The sequence below is a fragment of the Scyliorhinus canicula genome, chromosome 7 (genome assembly GCF_902713615.1).
Source record: "Scyliorhinus canicula chromosome 7, sScyCan1.1, whole genome shotgun sequence".
NCBI classification, from domain to species: Eukaryota; Metazoa; Chordata; class Chondrichthyes; order Carcharhiniformes; family Scyliorhinidae; genus Scyliorhinus; species Scyliorhinus canicula.
Genome location: NC_052152.1, coordinates 144,991,186 through 145,011,260, shown reverse-complemented (window position 1 = coordinate 145,011,260; position 20,075 = coordinate 144,991,186). Strand labels below are relative to the sequence as shown.

Below are 20,075 nucleotides of genomic sequence, written 5' to 3'. Positions count from 1 at the left end.
CGAAAAGGCTTTGGGCCCTTTATATACCTCAGTTTTAAACTCGCAATGGGAAATTAGCCCCTGATGAATGGAATAGGAGCAAAGCCTGCTCCATCCAGGATTCTTCAGCAATCAATGTGACCATCACCACAGGCACATGTAAATTATTATTGTTTTTTTTAAAAATTGCATTCCGATCGAGCTAGGCGGAGCAGGTTTCCCCAACTTGACAGCTCTCATGAATGCTTCCTCCATTCCCACCCTGACTGGTGGCCTTCAGACCCCCCCCCCCCCCCCCCCCCCCCCCATACATTAATTTTTGTAAGCTGAATGAGCTGCCAGTATATGTCCTACCTCCATGAGGAACAGCTTTTGGCCAGGGTCAGATCTGTCAGCCGGGGTTTATTGTTAACAAATGTCTCGTTATGGACCTGAAAAGGAGGCATAACTGATATCCAGTCCAATGCCTGCAGATTAGAAAACTCTCCATTTATCTGGATGTGTGCTGCTCCAAAATACTCCAGACGCTTGGCACCATCTAGGACAAAGCAGACCATTTGATCAGCACCTGATCCACCACCTGACAAAATTCTGTCCTAGATGGCAGATGGGAAACCCTCACTTGCAAGTTTCCCTCCATATCACATGCTCTCCTGACATGGAACTATAACGCAGTTTCTTCACTGTCATTGGGTCAAAATCCTGGAACTCCCTCCCTAACAGCACTGTGGCTGTACCTACACCATATGGACTGCAATGGTTTAAGATGGTGACTCACCATCACCTTGTCAAGGGAAATTAGAGATGGGTAATAAATGCTGACCTAGCCAGCAACACCCACATCCCACGAATGAATAAAAACCAAGCCAGGACTTCTGTCAGATATGAGAAATATACTTCAATTTATCTGGCCCCAGAGTTGGTTCCTGTGAGGATCTTAAATTACCCTTTGTTTATTTAAAAGATTAAAAAATGTTTTTACAAAAGTCATTACTCATGTGCATCTATGTAGTTTGTATTCCATAAAAAATGTGTAGGAGTCAACCTGGAGCCACCATGGAGAGATGAGCTTTCGACTTGTAACAACCATCTCTGGGAAGTTGTTGATAATTTATTTTAAGGCTTGTGAATCATTGCAGCCACGAAGAATTATTTAATTCTTCCTCTTAACACATTCCAATTATTACAAAATATCATCTTGAACGGAGCCTGAAAGAGTGACTGAATATTAAAAGGGCGGGGGGGGGGGGGGGGGGAGACCCCAGTTTCAGTTAGTGCTAGCTTTACCGGTGAGTCACAGGATTGGTGTGAAGGCTTGGCAGTTTCAGAAAATAGTGGCCAGAATTTTTGGTTGTCTGGCTGGTGGGATCTTTTGCTGACCCCCTCCTCCCCCACACAGATTCCCCCAGCTTCGGAAGGTAAGAATAATGGGAAAATCAATTTGCTGCAAAATACGCCAAAAGTTCAGGGTGAAAAATCCCCCCCATTTTACATCAGTCATTGGATGGAATGCAAATCCATATTTGCTCCCTCAATTCTGTGTATTTGTCACAGTAGTTACTTTACAGTGATAAAGAAAAGGAACACACCCATTACACCGCAGAGTTGAGGAAAGAAAGGCTTTTGGATATACATGCACAGGAGCAGATTATGCTTTGTCGGAATGCAAGCACACCAATTTTAACACAGGGCTTGATAAATGATAGAGCTTCAAAAAAGCAAGTCACGTTAACCTGTTATGGTGATTCAGTGGATCGCATTGTCTGATTTGACCTCTAAAAAGAGAATTCTAATTAAACTGTCACATAAATAAAAGGATTGCTCAGCTTTTGTACTTAAAAATTAGCAGCGATCATTCAGAAATTTGTCATTCAGGTGCCAGACATTTCCTGACAGATATGACCTCCTCTTCCACACTAATCATTTCTTATGTCAGCTGTGTTGCGTTTGCTGCTCATTCTGCATCCACCAATGAGAATTAAGACATAGGATATTCCCAGGATTGGAAGCACAGGGGTCGGAGCTCCTCATAGCAGTAACAAGTGACTTTTCAGAGAACTTGTTTACATCATTTGGGCCTTCTGGGTGTCATTTGCAATAATGTGTTGCATTTAAGTTTTTACAAAATAGTTACTTTCGTACCAGGTTTGGTCCGGCAAAGGAGCGATTTAACGGAAAAAATTCTAAGTGCCATTTTGGGCACGATTGGGCGGGTGGTTCCCGACTACCGCGTTGGTGAGATCACTGACTGTGTTAAACGGAACTTAGTGCCGAAAATGAGCCCACACGAGCTTCATGCCATTATTGGCTGCCTCACCATCTGAATCACCAGGCTCACTCCTTGGCAGCTCTCCTCTAACAACAGGGATCTGCTTTTAAGCAGTCCCTCACAATTCACTCCCAGTCAGCACACAGGCTTGGCACCATGCAGACCTGCTCCCTGCTTTGGCGATGCCAACCTGGCCAGACTCCTGGATGCCGTAGGTGCGAGATCGGACATCCTGTTCCCCCCTGAGGGGGCCAGAGGATCAGCAGCAGGGTCGCCAATTCCGCCTGGGAGGCAGTGGCAGCAGCAGCAGATGTTAATTTGGGCGGCGTGACCAAGAGGGTTGCCAAACAGTTCAGGAAGAAGACCAATGACCTCTACCAAGCTGCAAGGAAAAGCGAACACCACCCCACCCCACCACTCCGGTCCACCAAGTCTGCGGCTGGCATCTCGCACCCCTGCCCCAAACGCGAGAACTGCATTCGTGCCCCAGCACTTCCAGGCACCCACCAGCACAACCCTCCATGTCCGGGTTTGGTGCCCACAAGACAAGGGCGGCATGGTAGCACAGTGGTTAGCGCTGTTGCTTCACAGCGCCAGAGTCCCAGGTTCGATTCCCGACTTGGGTCACGATCTGTGGGTTTGAGCGACATGAGCGAAAATGGAAATGAGTGCTTCACCTCCTCAGATACCCTCAGCAGCCATTGCGGCAGCTTCACATTTTTAAAAGGAGTGCTGAACGACGCCCATGTGATCTCTCGCAGGGGAGCCTGTTAGTTCACGGATGCCATTCCATTGGACTTCCATCTCACTAATGAGATGGAGGTTGGACTTAATTGGTGTCAATGATCTTCTTACCACGGTTGGGCGGGATCTGAAACCCGCCACCGAGAGCAGACTGGTTAGATAGCGAACCGACGGTTCACGATTTTGGCCTCTCCCGCTATTTAACCGGTGTGCCCAGATCTGCACTGGGCGCAACGCGATGATTAAATTTCACCCTTTGTTTTTGTTCGCTATTCTGATCTGTACTTTTTAATCCCTCTATTGAACCATGCAGTTAGAAACAAAGACACTGAAGTAACATTTATGGCTATTTAACCGACGTACCCGGATCCGCGCTGGGTGCAAAGTGGTGATTAAATATTGCCCATTGTCTTTGTTGGTTATTCCGATCTGTATTTTTTAGTCCTTCTATTGAATCATGAAATTAGTGACAAAGACACTGAAGTAACATTTATAGCCCTGGTTAAATTCCCAGAAGAGGAACTAGTGAGATAAGGATCCTCAAAAAGTGATTCAAGTTATAAACAAAATATCTCCTTCTGAATGATAAAAAATGTTGAGAGAGGAGAGAAAATTCCAGCAAAATTAATTGCTGGGTTTGTCACCCGTCTGCTGATTAATCCACATAAATAGCGATGTTGTTAACATAATTTTACAACTGAAATGTAGGATGAGCACAAGAGATGTCTTGGATTTTGAACCACAGTCAGCACAGATCACATTCTGCCAACTGTATAAGCTCAGTGGACAGCGTCTTGATCCTACACGCGGTAAAATCAACAATTTTCCCTCAGATCTCAAAGGTAGACATGACTCAAGACTACTATTGCAAGTACCTGTTGCATTGCACAACATCCTTCTCTTTGTCATAATAAGTTAACCTCTTTAAGATAATTTCCACTCTTACCTATTTTCACCCTCTTTTTTTCTTGTAGGCTTGTTTTTAACCTTTATTTATGGTGATGTATTCATTGAAAGATATCACTTGTCAGGTGGATGTACCTTTAAAAAATGGGTGTTTATCAAATAGCTGCCGTGATGTCAGTGTGTGTGTGGGGCTGCATTTGAACCAAGCAGATGTATTTTGGCCTCTCTTCATGAAAAAGAATGTCTCTAGATCATTTGATGATTTCAAAGTAATACCTGTTTCTGTAAGGAACGCAAACCTACTGTCTTTGTTAAAAAGGGGTTTTTGACTTATGGATGTTGTGAGGAAAGTTATTAAGGGTTACCCATAGTGTATTGCTTCTGTGGGGATTATCAGTGTTAGAAGTTGGTAAGATGTTTACTGTGGGTTCACAAAATCTGAACTGGATTCATAGAATAAACATTGTTTTGTTTTAAAAATACTTTTAGTTCTCTGTTGCATCACACCTGCAAAGTGGGCCCTTGTGCTCCCCATAATCAAAATTTATTGAAAGTTGTGGGTCAGGAGAACTCCATAATATACTTTGGAGTTTTCTAAACCCTGGCCTATAATACACTATATTGGTGAACCTGATTTTCTGCCAATCTTCCAACGTTAGGAGTGTCCTTGTGGAATTTCCAGTCTTAACACTTTCATTTTTAACTTCTATTTTTAGCATTTCTCTGAAGCCTCAGGCAGCCCTTACTGAGCGGTTCTGTCATTTTGTGTTACCACGTTTGGTGTTTTAAAGCAACAAATGTTTTCCCATATGATGCTTGCTCATGAACAGGGACAAATTTGAAGAATCCAGCAATTAAAATGCTGGGACTTTCTCTCCTCCCTCATCATTTCAATCAGTGCTAAACAGAATGAGATGTACTTGTTTTAATTTCAATCAATTGTGAGGGTTCTTTCCATCACAAATTATGACCAAGGACATCCAGTTTCCAGCAGTTGTAGAAATAGAAATTTCATAGAATTTACAGTGCAGAAGGAGGCCATTTGGCCCATCGAATCTACACCAGCCCTTGGAAAGAACACCCTACTTAAGCTCACACCTCCGTCCCATCCCTGTAACCCAGTAACAACATCCAACATTTTTGAAACTAAGGGTAATTTAGCATGGCCAATCCATCTAACCTGCACATCTTTGGAGTGTGGGAGGAAAGCAGAGCACCTGGAGAAAACACATGCAAACACTGGGAGAACATGCAGACTCTGCAGAGACCAGTGACCCAGCTGGGAATCAAACCTGGGATCCTGGAGCTGTGAAGCAACAGTGCTACCCACTGTGCTACCATGTCGCCCATGTTACCATACAGTTGCAAAGTAATGTGGGTGCAGTGCATCAAGCTGCCCATTCCCGAGCTGATTTGAACCAAGTGTATCGTTATCTTTCTTTCAATCCTTTAGCGACAAGTGACAAATCGAATAACTGGTGTTGAGTGGAGCCCGACTTGATTATCCCAGTCTCAAATGCCATCCACAGGGGACCCATACTAACGCTTGTCTCTTTGTTCTAGTCTTGAGATGTCTGGGAATTCCCACTCGAACCATTACAAATTACAACTCTGGTCACGACAAAAATGAAGATCTGAGAATTGACTACTTCATGGATGAGAATGGAAAAAGGTTGACAAATATAGGAGATAGTATCTGGTGAGTTGAGTTCCATCACTTCATTTACTGCATTAATTAATTCGGAAAGTCTGATAGAAATTGAAAAATATGGCCTAATCTTTTCAGAGAAACAGTAATGGATCAGAATTTATAAGATTGGGGGGTTGTTCACTGTTTCTGCAGCTGACAGCGACCTTAATTACTACAGCAAACATCAAATAAATCTTCTTCGTGCAAATACTAATAAAGCATGCCTTGCAAAGAAATTTCTAGATATGCAACCAGCCATCTTGCTTGTGTTGATTTAAACCACAGGATCAGGAAAATCTTTTGCCTCAAGTATCAATGGCCTGTTGCATTGGTGTCAATGGATTCAGATATTCCAGCCTAAGTGGCATGTGTTTTATTATTTAGAAGCTTAATTCCTCTGTGACTGCTCAATATGTCCTGCACAAAGTGTGAAATCACACTTTTTTCACCCTGTAGCCACAGGAACAGACATTGAGGCTAGTTTTTAGTTACTAATCTCAAACTGCAAAATGGGATGAACCATCCATTAGATATAGTGTGCGGTGTTCCTTTCCGGCAACATCAATGAAATAAAACAGTCACATTACCCTCATCTTTCTTTACTATTCACAATGCAACTGACCACTGAACAACTCATATCCACCAAGAAGTTTTATTCAGGAAAGTTTTAAACATGTAGGGTAAAGGTTTCCGCTGTTCTGTGTTTTGAGACAGCAGGTCTTCAATTATGATAACCACCGTGGAGAGAGGAAACCTCCTCTCAGACCTCATTCTAATTAGAAATAGTGCTTGAAAAAATTGTTGTGTTTCTGGAAATGATTATAATTTCTGGTGTAATGGTTTCTTGAGATTAAGACCGTGAAACAGAAATACTAACTTAACTTTTAGAGTACTGAAACTCTATCTGGAGTCTGGCAGCTGACCCAGAAAATAAGTCTGGACCCTGATTAGCTGGCTCCCTGTTAGCACAGGTAGTTACTGAAGGAATTTGTAAACAGTGGGACCTCATTGCTCATTGAGACAATACCAGACTAAGCTAGAGTCACAGACTAACGACACGACTCTCGTCGATTGTGGCAAGGCTTAAGAAACATGATGGGCAACAAAACAAAGCCGAGAAGAATTCCCGGCAGCAGCACACCCCTCCCGATGAAGTAAAGTTTAGAGCAGGAAACCAACAAACCGTTGTCGACTGCCCCAGCAGCCTCGGACACACCCATATCTACTGTCACATCTTCCGAAGTCAGATGGGCCTCCCTGAAAGTGAACCTCCTGGAAAGCAACGGGTCCTTACAGTCCGTGGTCGTGCACTCCGATCCTGCATGGACCAACTGGTGGTTGTGTTCGCGGACATCTTTAACCTCTTCCTACTCCGTTCCAAACTTCCCACCTGCCTCAAGAAGACCACTATCATACCGGTGCCAAACAAGAACCAGGCAATGTGCCTCAATGACTACCATCCGATGGTCTTGATATCTATCATTATGATTTGCTCCAAGAGGTTGGTCATGAGATACACCCAGAATGCCTTCATCAAGCCATACACCCAGAATGCCTTAGAACTTAGAACATAGAACAGTACAGCACAGAACAGGCCCTTCGGTCCTCGATGTTGTGCCGAGCAATGATCACCCTACTCAAGCCAACGTATCCACCCTATACCAGTAACCCCCCCCCCCCCTTATTATTTAGGACTCCAAGGGCAATTTAGCATGGCCAATCCACCTAACCCGCACATCTTTGGACTGTGGGAGGAAACCGGAGTACCCGGAGGAAACCCATGCACACACGGGGAGGACGTGCAGACTCGGCACAGACAGTGACCCAGCCGGGAACTGAACCTGGGACCCTGGAGCTGTGAAGCATTTATGCTAACCACCATGCTACCGTGCTGCCTTGATCCACTGCATGTTGCAGGGGTGGCACAATGGCAAAGTGGTTAGCACTGCTGCCTCACACCTCCAGGGCCTCAGGTTCAAGTCCGGCCTTGGGTGCCTGTCTGTGTGGAGACTGCATGCTCTCCCCATGTCTGTGTTGGTTTCTTTCGGGTGCTCCGGTTTCTTCCCACGGTTCAAAGATGTGCAGGTTTGTGCTAATTTGTCCCTTAGTGTCCAAACGATTAGGTGGGGTATGGGTTATGGGAATAGAGTGGAGGCATGTGCTTAAGTAAGGTGCGCTTTCTAAGGGCCGGTGCAGACTCAATAGGCTGAATGGCCTCCATCTGAACTGTAACTTTTATAAATTTGCATACTACCAGAACCGGTGCACAGCAGACTCTACTTCCCTGGCCCAACACTAATCCCTGGAGCAACTCGACAACAAGTACTCTTTTGTCAGACTCTTGTTCATTTACTACAGCTCCACCTTCTGCACCATAATCCCAGTCAAGCTCAAATCAAAATTCCAAAACGTAGGACTTCACTCCCTCTGCAACTGAATCCTCGACTTACTGACCCAGAGACCACAATCTGTAAGGATTAACAACAACACCTCCTCAATACCAGGGCACTGCAAGGCTGCATACTTAGCCCCCTTCTATGCTCCCTGTTCACACATGACTGTGTGGCAAAATTTGGCTCCAACTGCTTCTGTAAGTTTGCTGATGACACAACCTAGTGGGTCATGTTGAGTACTTTACCATTTAAAGATGTCCACTTCTGGTAGCATATTGTTCTCTATTTTGTTTTACCTGGATGGCTGGGATGTGTAGTGTTGAATAAAGAACACAAAGCATGGTTAACAAACAAAACTATAAATTTATTACACTACTAATTAAGATTCAATCACATTCCTAAAGGAGAAAGTTTTGTTATGGGCCGGGGTTTCGAAAACACCAAAGTATATTGTGGAGTTCACCTGACCTATAACCTTTTGTTGAATTTGGCTAGGATGAGCACAAGGGCCTGCCTTTCAGGTGTTATTCAACAGAGTTCTTAGGCGCTTTTAATAAAAAAAAATAAGCTTTGTTATAAGTATTTTCGGTAACATTTGGATAAACACACAGTAAGAATTTTTGTATCAATTACAAACATAAAGACCCCACACAGCTACAGTAATCTATGTATAACCCTTAATGAATTCCCCCTTAACTGTTCTAATTCAATAACAAAATCAAAAGGAAACCAGAAACCCCTTTTCAAAGGTGTGGCCCAGAACATGTTACTCTTACCGGTGACTAAAGACTTGTTACTGATATTCTTGTTCCCCTTTCCAAATAGCAGGTTTCAAATTCTTCCAGAAAGCAATTGTAGCTTTTAAATGCAAAGTAGTCTGAAAACAGCTTTTAAAATGAAGATAGAGAGGCACTTCTTTCAACCTGTGCAATTCAAAACCAATCCAAACTCAAAGCAAAAGTAAAACCCCACAGAGCCACAGCCCAGCTCCACCCACACAATGACATAACTGAAGCCATGTGATAAGACAAAAACATTTCTTAAAGGGACATTCCCATGACAGTTTCTATATTAAACTATGCTATCTCTAACAGACTTTCTCAAGTACAACTGCTCTCTCTCATGCCTCCCTATCTTATCACTCCCAGAATCTCCAAGTCACATGATATATATATGACTGTTCTGTGGTTCCCTCCAGTGGTAGGAAGCATTATCATTAACTTGTTAACTCTTTACATCATAGTCAATATAAATATCATTACAGGTTGGTTTTCGAACAATGATGAAGCACAGTACTGGAGGGACATAGAGAACCTAGTGGCATGGTGCAATGACAACAATCTCATTTTCAATGTCAGCAAACCTAAAGAGCTGCTATTTGATTTCAGGAAGCAAAGTATTGTATACACCCCTGTCTGCATTAATGGTATCAAGGTGGAGATGGTTGACAGCTTCAAATTACAAGGTGTGCACATCACCAACACTCTGTCCTAGTCCACCCACGTCGACGCTATGGCCGAGAAAGCACAACAGCCCCTATACTTCCTCAGGAAGTTAAGGAAATTTAGCATGTCTACATTGACTCAGACCAATTTTTACAGATGCCCAATGAAAGAATCCTATCTGGCTGCATGACAGCCTGATATGGCAACTGCTCGGCCCAAGACCGTAAGAAACTACATAGTCGTGAACACAACCCGCTCCATCACGCAAACCCATTGACTCTGCACCTCCCACTGCCTTGGGAAAGCGGGCAGCATAATCAAAGACCCCTCCCACCCGGGTTATTCTCTCTTCCAACCTCTTCCATTGGGCAAGAGACACAAATGTCTGAGAACACGCACAAACAGATTCAAAAACAGCTTCTGCTCCGCTATTACCAAACTCCTGAATTACCCGTTTATGGACTGATCTGGGACTGGATTCTTCGGTTTTGTGGCTATATCCGAAGGAAGCATCTGGTCTTATGACCAGAAAGTCGGCGGCGTCTCTGCACCGATGCTTCGCCCAGTGGGGGAGGTGCTAGCAACCGCGCCATGTAAAGCCCTTTACTTGCCAAAACGGATGCAGAATGGCCGGGTCCGTGGCTGCGTATGCGTATGGCGGCGGCCTGTGGCGGGTGCGCCGTACAACATGGCCCCGGTGACACGCGGACCCTGGCTGCCAGATAGCTCCCCCCTGTAACTGCCCTCGCCACCCCTGGACCACACCCCACCAGTCCCCCCAGCCGCCACCGAAGCCCTCCCTACCAGCTGAATGGCTCCCCCTCCCGACTATGGTGACGCTGGATGCCACGCCAGGTTCACAAAAGTTGAGAGGACATGTTTCTCATGCCATCGGGAAGTTGGCCCATTGGGGGCGGAGCAACGGGGTAGGGCCTCAGGTGACATCCTGATGCGTTCTCAATACGTCCATCGTACTCCTCGAATATGCCATTTTTGAGGGGTCAGAGCATTCTGAAAACGCCGCCACCCCCGATTTCGGCGTAACAATGGATTCTCCAGTCGATTGCAGAACTCGATTTTGGCGTCGGCAATCGGGAATCCCGCACCTGATCTCTTCACACCTGGGACGGGATTCTCTGTTCTCTGGCGCCGAATCCGTAATCGCAATTGGGCGAAAAATCCCTTTTTAGGATGGAATCGGGGGCAATGCCTGTTTTCATTAGCAAGGAGTACACCACACCCTTTGGGATAGCCTCAGGCCATTACCTGAAGGCTATCCCCTGATGCTCTGCAACCAATGGGCCGGGTTCCCGGCTGCGCACAAATGTGTGGTCTTAGCGGTCATGAACCCAGCGTGGCGACTGCGGACTGTGTCCAGTGCCGCCACAGTCGGACGGGAGCTGTGTTTCTGGCCAGGGGGGCTTCGTCGAGGGCTGGGGTGATTGGTGGGGAGTGGCTAGGGGGTAGCGAGGATGTGTCCAGGGGGCCACTATCTGACAGGCCGAGTCTGCGCACAGCCCACACCATGTTGTAAAGAGTGACAGCTGCAGGCCGTTGCCGTGTGCATGCACAGCCACAGACCCGGCAATTCTCCACCGTTTTTGTCATGGAGGCCAGGCTTTTTACTTGGTGCGGCTGCCAGCCCTTCACTGGTCGAAGGATCGGGGCTGGGGCGGCGCCAATTTTTTTAACGTAAAATGTCATAGATCCTCTGGACATAGCCTGAAAATCGGAGAATCCTGACCATCTTTTCAACTGAGTAGTACTGCGCTAGTACTAGCATGCTTCACCCGATGCTTGTGTCTAATAATAATAATCTTTATTATTGTCACAAGTAGGCTTACATTAACACTGCAATGAAGTTACTGTGAAAAGCCCGAGTCACCACACTCCGGCGCTTGTTCGGGTACACAGAGGGAGAATTCAGAATTTCCAATTCACCTAACAAGCTCGTCTTTCAGTACTTGTGGGAGGGAACCGGAGCACTTGGAGTTACATTGTGTATTTATGTATGTCCTATGTTTTTACATGTATGGAACGATCTGCCTGGACTGAACGCAGAATAATACTTTTCACTGTACCTCGGTAAAAGTGAGTGGCATTTTGTCCATGCTGGGGTTTGGGCAGGGGTGGTGCTGCCCTTGTGAGGTGGGGTGCAAGGGGCTCAAGGACCACAATTTTAGGGCACTGGGGTTCATTCCGGAAGCTGAGAATGGGGGGATCTAGAGATTGAGATGCCAGGTGAGTGGAGTGGGAAACACCCGGCTAAATCTGCCCGACATGGGACTCTGTTTCATTTCCATTAAATCGCGCCCACAGTCCTTTCTCCGAGAGTAGAAGAGGGAGGAAGACATTTTTTTTATACTTAAAGGACCCAATGAGGGCCATCTTACAACTCGACTGGGATTTTTGTATTACAGGTTCCCAAGCAGAACCACCCCCCACCCCCATTGTCCTGAAGGTAAGAAACAGGAAAAACGGGGAAATTGGAATACTGGTCCTCACTGGTCTTGTATGCCTTAAAATAGAACATCAATAAATTGAGAAATAAGAGTACTGGTCCAACTGTTTCTTTCCTATTGGATGGAGAATAGGTACCTAAATCTGAATCAACAACAATAGGTTAAAATAATAAATTACTTTATTTTCAATCCAAAATATGTGTATGTTCTATGTTGAAGATAACAAGCCAGGATTAAGGTATGTATAAATATGCTGAAGTTTATTTGTGGACTTTGCAAAAGCTTAACTTCAGGAGACTGTTTAATAATTCTTCCATGGGAGATGGCCAGTATTAATTGTCCACCCTGAATTGCCTTTGAGAAGGTGAGAATAAATGTGTGGTAAAAGTCCATGATAGGCTGAGTAGCATGTAGCCTTTTGAAGGACCAAATGGGGTTTTAAAACATTGATGCAGTTTTAAGTGCCTGGTGGGAGTGACATAATCACTTTTTAATAGAGAAGTTCTGACGTTTACACCTCCCAAGCCAGTTCTTAATTTCACTGTTGAAACGTTTCACAATCTCATGATCCGAAGAGGAAGAAGGCATGCCAGTCAAACTAGTTTTAAGATTAATTGTAAAAATCCAATTAATAGGGTAGCGGTTATTAACTATAATTACTCTCTGTAACACTGAAGGAATTTCCACTGCTGGGTCGAGTCTTGGATGACACGCCCTGATCTGACGCCAGGCTATGATGGTTGGCAAGTACTAGACCCAACACCACAGGAGAAAAGTGAAGGTACAATAATAATTTTTTGTCGTGCCTTTTACTGTGATGTGCTTAGTTTGAGACTTTGCTTTGGCAAACAAAAATTACATGGTCTCCTGAGGGTGAGGTAAATGGTTCTCCAAAAGGAATCTTTGCAAGGCACCATAATCAACTTCAGATTGTCATCTAATAAACCAGGAATAAGACCATAAGACCATAAGATATAGGAGTGGAAGCAAGGCCATTCGGCCCATCGAGTCCACTCCGCCATTCAATCATGGCTGATGGGCATTTCAACTCCACCTCCCAGCATTCTCCCCATAGCCCTTAATTCCTCGCGACATCAAGAATTTATCTATCTCTGCCTTGAAGCCATTTAGCGTCCCGGCCTCCACTGCACTCTGCGGCAATGAATTCCACAGGCCCACCACTCTCTGGCTGAAGAAATGTCTCCGCATTTCTGTTTTGAATTTACCCCCTCTAATTCTAAGGCTGTGCCCACGGGTCCTCGACTCCTCGCCTAACGGAAACAGTTTCTTTGCGTCCATCCTTTCTAAGCCATGTATTATCTTGTAAGTTTCTATTAGATCTCCCCTTAACCTTCTGAACTCCAATGAATACAATCCCAGGAACGCCAGCCGTTCCTCATATGCTAGACCCGCCATTCCAGGGATCATCCGTGTGAATCTCCGCTGGACACGCTCCAGTGCCAGTATGTCCTTCCTGAGATGTGGGGCCCAAAACTGGACACAGTACTCCAAATGGGGCCTAACCAGAGCCTTATAAAGGCTCAGTAGCACATTGCTGCTTTTATATTCCAACCCTCTTGAGATAAATGACAACATAGCATTCGCTTTCTTAATCACGGATTCAACCTGCATGTTTACCTTTAGGGAATCCTCGACTAGCACTCCCAGATCCCTTTGTACTTTGGCATTATGAATTTTCTCACCGTTTAGAAAGTAGTCTATGCTTGGATTCTTTTTTCCAAAGTGCAAGACCTCACATTTTCTCACGTTGAAATGCATCAGCCATTTCCTGCACCACTCTCCCAAACTGTCTAGATCCTTCTGCAGCCTCCCCACTTCCTCAGCACTACCTGCCTGACCACCTAACTTCGTATCATCAGCAAACTTCGCTAGAATGCCCCCAGTCCCTTCATCCAGATCATTAATATATATGGTGAACAGCTGCGGCCCCAACACTGAACCCTGTGGGACACCGCTGGTCACTGGCTGCCATTCCGAAAAAGAACCTTTTATCCCAACTCTCTGCCTTCTGTCAGACAGCCAATCCTCAACCCATGCCAGTAGCTCACCTCGAACACCATGGGCCCTCACCTTACTCAGCAGCCTCCTGTGTGGCACCTTATCAAAGGCCTTTTGGAAATCCAGATAGACCACATCCACTGGGTTTCCCTGGTCTAACCTACTTGTCACCTCCTCAAAGAATTCTAACAGGTTCGTCAGGCACGACCTCCCCTTACTAAATCCATGTTGACTTGTTCTAATCCGACCCTTAATTAATCCTTCAACCAAATAGCGTGTCAAGTCTATTTGTAGCTGTTACAAATTTCTCGTCTGGCAAAAGTCCTCCAAAAATTGTCCCGAACTAACTCCTGTGCATTTCACTCTTATTCTCGGATGCAAAGCATTCCTTTAAAAAAAGGCCAATCTTTTTAAGTTGGGCTTTTCTGACCGGAAGCTGAAGATTTCCAAACTGTTCCAATTGCCCTCTGACTAACTTCCAGAGCTTGCAGTCGGCTTTCGTTATCTGGACATAATAATAATTGCTTATTGTCACAAGTAGGCTTCAATGAAGTTACTGTGAGAAGTTCCTTGCTTATGTAGATCTGTACCTTTGGAGACACTTGAGCATGACCTTATATGGTGCAGGCTATGTAAGCAGCTATAAAAGCTACCCTGCAAGTCCCAAACTGTTACACCCCAGGAAATTTATCAGGTGAAAAAAACATGTGGGATGGGGAGAGGAGGTGAAATTTTACACTCCCCACCAAACCCCCCCTTGCTAGTATATTGAAGGCTGGGGAGGCGCATAAAATCAGTAGGGTGGCCAGCTGACGGCCTTCCCACCCATGCCCAAACTGTCTCTCATATTACGGTGAACAGATAGTGGGTCAGGCAGCCTGACTATCCTTAGTTCTAATGAGGCCCTTAAGTTGCCAATGAAAACCCAATTAAGGGCCGCTTTCTAACCCTGGCGCCATAGTACATGGAACATGCCCATTGGTCACTGCAGGAACCGGAGTGCTTTATTGACCCCTTTAATCCCATCTTGGTTTGAAGTTTTACATTTCCTTTCTGATTTATTTTTTGTTTAATGCAACCCTTTAAGGCGGATGCCCATTTAAATTTTGCTCCAGTTTGTTTAATTTGATTTCATTGGTTAACACTGAATAAGAGTACAGGGGACACAATATGGGAAAGGAGACACCAAGGGCAGCAGGATAGCACAGTGGTTAGCACTGTTGCTTCACAGCTCCAGTGTCCCAGGTTCGATCCCCGCTTGGGTCACTGTCTGCATGGAGTCTACACGTTCTCCCTGTGCCTTTGTGGGTCTCCTCCGGGTGCTCCAGCTTCCTCTCAAGTCCTGAAAGACGTGTTGTTAGGTAATTTGGACATTCTGAATTCTCCCTCTGTGTACCCAAACAGACGCCGGAACGTGACGACTTGGGGCTTTTCACAGTAACTCCATTGCAGTGTTAATATAAGCCTACTTGTGAAAATAAAGACTATCATTATAAAAAAAGTGGCCAGCTGTCACTTTGCTTACACAAGATAAAAGTTGGGAAAGAAGAAGATATTTCCTTTGGGAAGCTCCCTGTATTAATTGGGGCATGCCCCAAAAGGGTACCCTTCCTATGTGCCTTCTCCCAGACATCAGCGCCCTTCATCGTCACCCCTCGCCAGGGTCCTCAATCCCTCCCCGACCAAAACCCCAGACTCAGCTAGGCCTGTTAGGCATGTTGTTTTCTTGTTACATTACTGCATTCTGGTGTTGCTGAGATTACTCAGCCGCCAGCCAATGGGAATGGCCGACAGCTCTCGAGGGCGGGACTTTCTTTCCCTGAGGGATGCAAGTCCCACTCACATCTCAATAAGATCACCTCCAGCATATTACCAGTGTGGGGAAGCCTTTTTAAAGTTGATGAGTTGCTGACTAGCTTTTCTATTAGGCAGATGTGAAATCGATATGCATTAAATTCAACTCAAGACGTTTTCAGAAGATAAATATGAGATTTAGATGGTAGCCATTTGCCTTAAAATCTTAACTCTTACAGCGTACGTATTCTGAAACAATCACCTGCATAACCATTATTGACAACATAAGTGTGGTGGTATGGATATGAGCACTGCCATTGGTGCAGAGCACTGGCTTCCCATTGGCTCTGGCTGGTCATGTGCCTCTCGTCCGACTGGTTGGGACTAGTCATGTGACTGCTCTCCAATTGGTCGAGAGGCAAGTAGGCCCCACCTCCGAGGCGGGGTATAAGTACCCAGAGTTCCTGGTGGTCAGTCATTCTCTGTAGTCGACCACCGGGCTAACAACTAGCTGATTAAAGCCACAATTCGGATCCTAAATGTGTCTTGAGTCGAATTGATGGTACATCAATTTAATCAGCTAGAATTTTGGAATGGAGCTTCGCATCAAGCCTGACTACCTCCGCACCAGCCCGCATGCGGCAAATGAGTCTGCAATCTTTAAACACTGGCAGGCGTGTTTTAATAGCTACCTGACAACTGCAGCCGGCAAGGCCACCAAGGAGCTGAAACTCCACATCCTCTACTCATGCGTGGGCACATCGGTCTACGCAATGATCGAAGATGAAGATGACTTTGATGCGGCCATGGAGATTCTCAAAGGACACTTTCTCCGGCCGGTCAACGAGGTTTACGCACGGTATCTCCTGACGACCAGACAACAGTTCCCTGGTGAGTCCCTCGATGAGTTTTACCAGGCCCTCGCAGCTCTAGGGAGAACGTGCGCATGGCTCCAAGTTTCGGCGACGGAGCACATGGAACTTCTAATCAGAGACGCTTACGTTGCTGGCATGCAGTCTCCTTCTATCCGCCAACGATTGTTAGAAAAGAACACCCTCAGCCTAGCTGAGGCACGGACTCTGGCAACCTCCCTGGACCTCATGGCACGCACCACCCCCATCCTCCGTGGACCCCGACCCCCCCAAGCCTGCGCTGCGGGTCGCTCCGATATACTAGCGGGGCCCCATTGCTATTTCTGTGGTCTCTCGAAGCACCCCCGCCCGCACTGCCCGGCCCGCTCCGCTCTGTGTAAGAGCTGCGGGAAGAAGGGCCACTACGCGGTGGTCTGCCAGACCAAGTCGGTCGCTGCTGTTCCGCGCAGCGACCACAGATTGCCCCCCCCGGCCCCCCCAGGGCCCCACGCCATGCACCAACCTCTCCGGCCCACCTCCTGGCTCCTGCAACAGCCCCACGGTCCTCCCGACCCGCGTCCCCAGCTGCCCTGACCGGCTCGCGGACGCCGCTGACTCTGCCCCCAGCTGCTACAAGGCTCCCATGGGTGCCGCCATCTTGGGCCCCAGACGCCATGTGCGGGCCATGGGCGCCGCCATCTTGGGGCCCCGGCTCCACGTGCGAGTCCTGGGCGCCGCCATCTTGGGGCCCCGACTCCACGTGCGGGTCCTGGGCGCCGCCATCTTGGATCAACTCGGAAGGCCCTGCAACGATTACTCTGTCACTGAGGAGGATCTGGAATTCTCACCACGACTGGCTTCCATCAAGCTCGATCAGTCGCAACCACGCTCGCTCGCCAAGACTACAACGACGGTGCAGCTCAACGGACACAAAACGAGGTGCCTGCTGGACTCCGGGAGCACGGAAAGTTTTGTCTACCTCGACACGGTAAGACGCTGCGCGCTTCCCATCCACCCAGTTAAACATAAAATTGAATTGGCCTCAGGTTCACATCACCGGGTGCTGCATAGCGGACCTCACAGTCCAGGGGAGGGTTTTCAAAAATTTCAAACTCCTCATTCTCCCTCGCCTATGCGCTCCGGCACTCCTGGGCCTGGACTTCCAGTGCAACCTGCAGAGCTTTACCTTTCAATTCGGTGGCCCTATTCCTCCTCTTACTGTTTGCAGCCTCGCGTCCCTCAAAGTGGACCCCCCTTCCTTGTTTGCTAATCTCACCCCAGATTGTAAACCTGTCGCCACTCGGAGCAGACGCTAGTGCCCAGGACCAGACCTTCATCGGGTCCGAGGTCCAGAGGCTCCTTAAGGAAGGAGTGATCGAGGCCAGCAACAGTCCCTGGTGAGCCCAAGTGCTGGTAGTTCGGACTGGGGAGAAAAACCAGATGGTTATCGATTACAGTCAGACCATCAACAGATTTACGCAGCTGGACGCTTAATTTAACTTACAATAAGGATAAGTGCGTGTTTAGCACCGACCGTCTAGCCATCCTTGGCTACGTAGTGCGTAACGGAGTGATAGGCCCCGATCCCGAACGCATGCGCCCCCTGATGGAACTCCCTCTCCCCAACTCTCTCAAACGCTGCCTGGGCTTCTTCTCATACTACGCCCAGTGGGTCCCCAACTACGCCGACAAAGCCCGCCCCCTCATCCAGTCCACCTCCTTTCCCCTGTCGATGGAGGCCCACCAGGCCATTAGCCGCATCAAAGCGGATTTCGCAAAGGACACGATGCATGCTATCGATGAGTCCCTCCAATTCCAAGTCGAGAGCGACGGGTCTGACTTAGCTCAGGCGGCCACCCTGAACCAAGCGGGCAGACCGTGGCCTTCTTTTCACGAACCCTCTACACTTCCGAAATCCGCCATTCCTCGGTGGAAAAGGAGGCACAGGCCATAGTCGAAGCTGTGCGATACTGGAGGCACTATCTGGCCGGCAGGAGGTTTACCCTCCTCACAGACCAACGGTTAGTAGCTTTCATGTTCAAAAATGCACAGAGGGGCAAGATCAAGAACGACAAGATCTTGCGGTGGCGGATCGAGTTGTCCACGTACAACTACGATATCTTGTATCGCCCTGGGAAGCTCAACGAGCCTTCCGATGCCCTATCCCGCGGTATCTGCGCCAGCGCGAGATTGACCGCCTCCGCTCCCTCCACACGGACCTCTGCCATCCAGGGATCACTCGTTTCTACCATTTTATTAAGACCCGCAACCTGCCCTACTCCGTCGAGGAAGTCAGAATGGTCATTAGGGACTGTCACTTCTGCGCCGAGTGCAAACTGCACTTTTACCGCCCCAAACGAGCGCATCTGATCAAGGCATTCCGCCCCTTTGTACGTCTCAGTATAGACTTCAAGGGCCCCCTCCCCTCCAACAACCGTAACACGTATTTCTTGAGTGTTATCGACGAATACTCTCGATTCCCTTTTGCCATTCCCTGTCCCGACATGACCACAACAACCGGCCCTCCTATCCATCTTCTCCCTGTTCGATTACCCCGCGTACATCCACAGCGACCGGGGTTCCTCTTTTATGAGTGACGAACTGCATCAGTTCCTGCTCAGCAGGGGCATAACCTCTAGCAGGACGAACAGTTTTAACCCCCGGGATAACGGACAAGGTCGAGCGGGAGAACGGCACCATTTGGAAGACCATCCTGCTGGCCCTATGGTCCACAGATCTCCCTGTTCCCCGTTGGCAAGAGGTCATCCCCGACGCCCTGCATTCAATCCAGTCTCTCCTCTGTACTACCACTAATCAAACACCTCATGAATGTCTTCTTGTTTTCCTCAGGATCCCCTCTCCCGACCTGGCTGGCCACCCCCGGGCCCATCCTGCTCCGGAAGCATGTGCGGGTGCACAAGTCCGACCCGTTGGTTGAGCGAGTCCAGTTACTCCACGCCAACCCGCAATATGCATATGTGGAATATTCCGACGGTCGGCAGGATACGGACCTGGCACCCGCTGGCGTGCGGCCTTCTTCCCCTACACCAACACTCCCCCTCCAACCCCAATTCCCCCCAGCTCCCCCCAGCTCCCCCCAGCGCCCCCCGCGCCCCCACGACCCAGCGCACATGGCCCCTCTCCCCCGATTACAGCATCTCCACCACCGGCCCGGGGTAAGGAGACATATCTACGACCGACGCTCCCGGAGGCAAGGACGACCATCGGCCCAACGTCACAACGTCACTGGCTCCACTGCGAAAGTCATCCAGAACACCACAGGCACCCGACAGGCTGATCGTCTCCATCTAATATGGCCATGGGACTTTTTTGGACATTTTGTTTCATTCTGTTGTTATTAGTAGTAGTAGTATTGTTTTGCCATTTTTTTTTCTTGGACATTTTTGTGATTATTCTGTTGTTAGTAGTATTGTTTTGCCATGAGCCAGTGGGCAGCTCACCCCTATCGATTTTCGCTGCTCATACCACCAGTCCTCGGACCCCCCCCCCCCCCCCCCCCTCC

The 20,075-nt window shown here is 47.5% G+C and overlaps 1 protein-coding gene across 1 annotated transcript in view; it reads left to right on the top strand.

Moving 5' to 3' along the window:
• Positions 1–20,075, top strand: part of LOC119969438 (protein-glutamine gamma-glutamyltransferase 2-like) — an 85,422-nt gene that overhangs the window by 39,407 nt on the left and 25,940 nt on the right. Inside the window, exons 7-8 of the mRNA XM_038803073.1 lie at positions 5,462–5,597; positions 12,566–12,669. Coding sequence (XP_038659001.1) covers positions 5,462–5,597; positions 12,566–12,669 — 240 coding nt within the window. The remainder of the gene's footprint in view (positions 1–5,461; positions 5,598–12,565; positions 12,670–20,075) is intronic.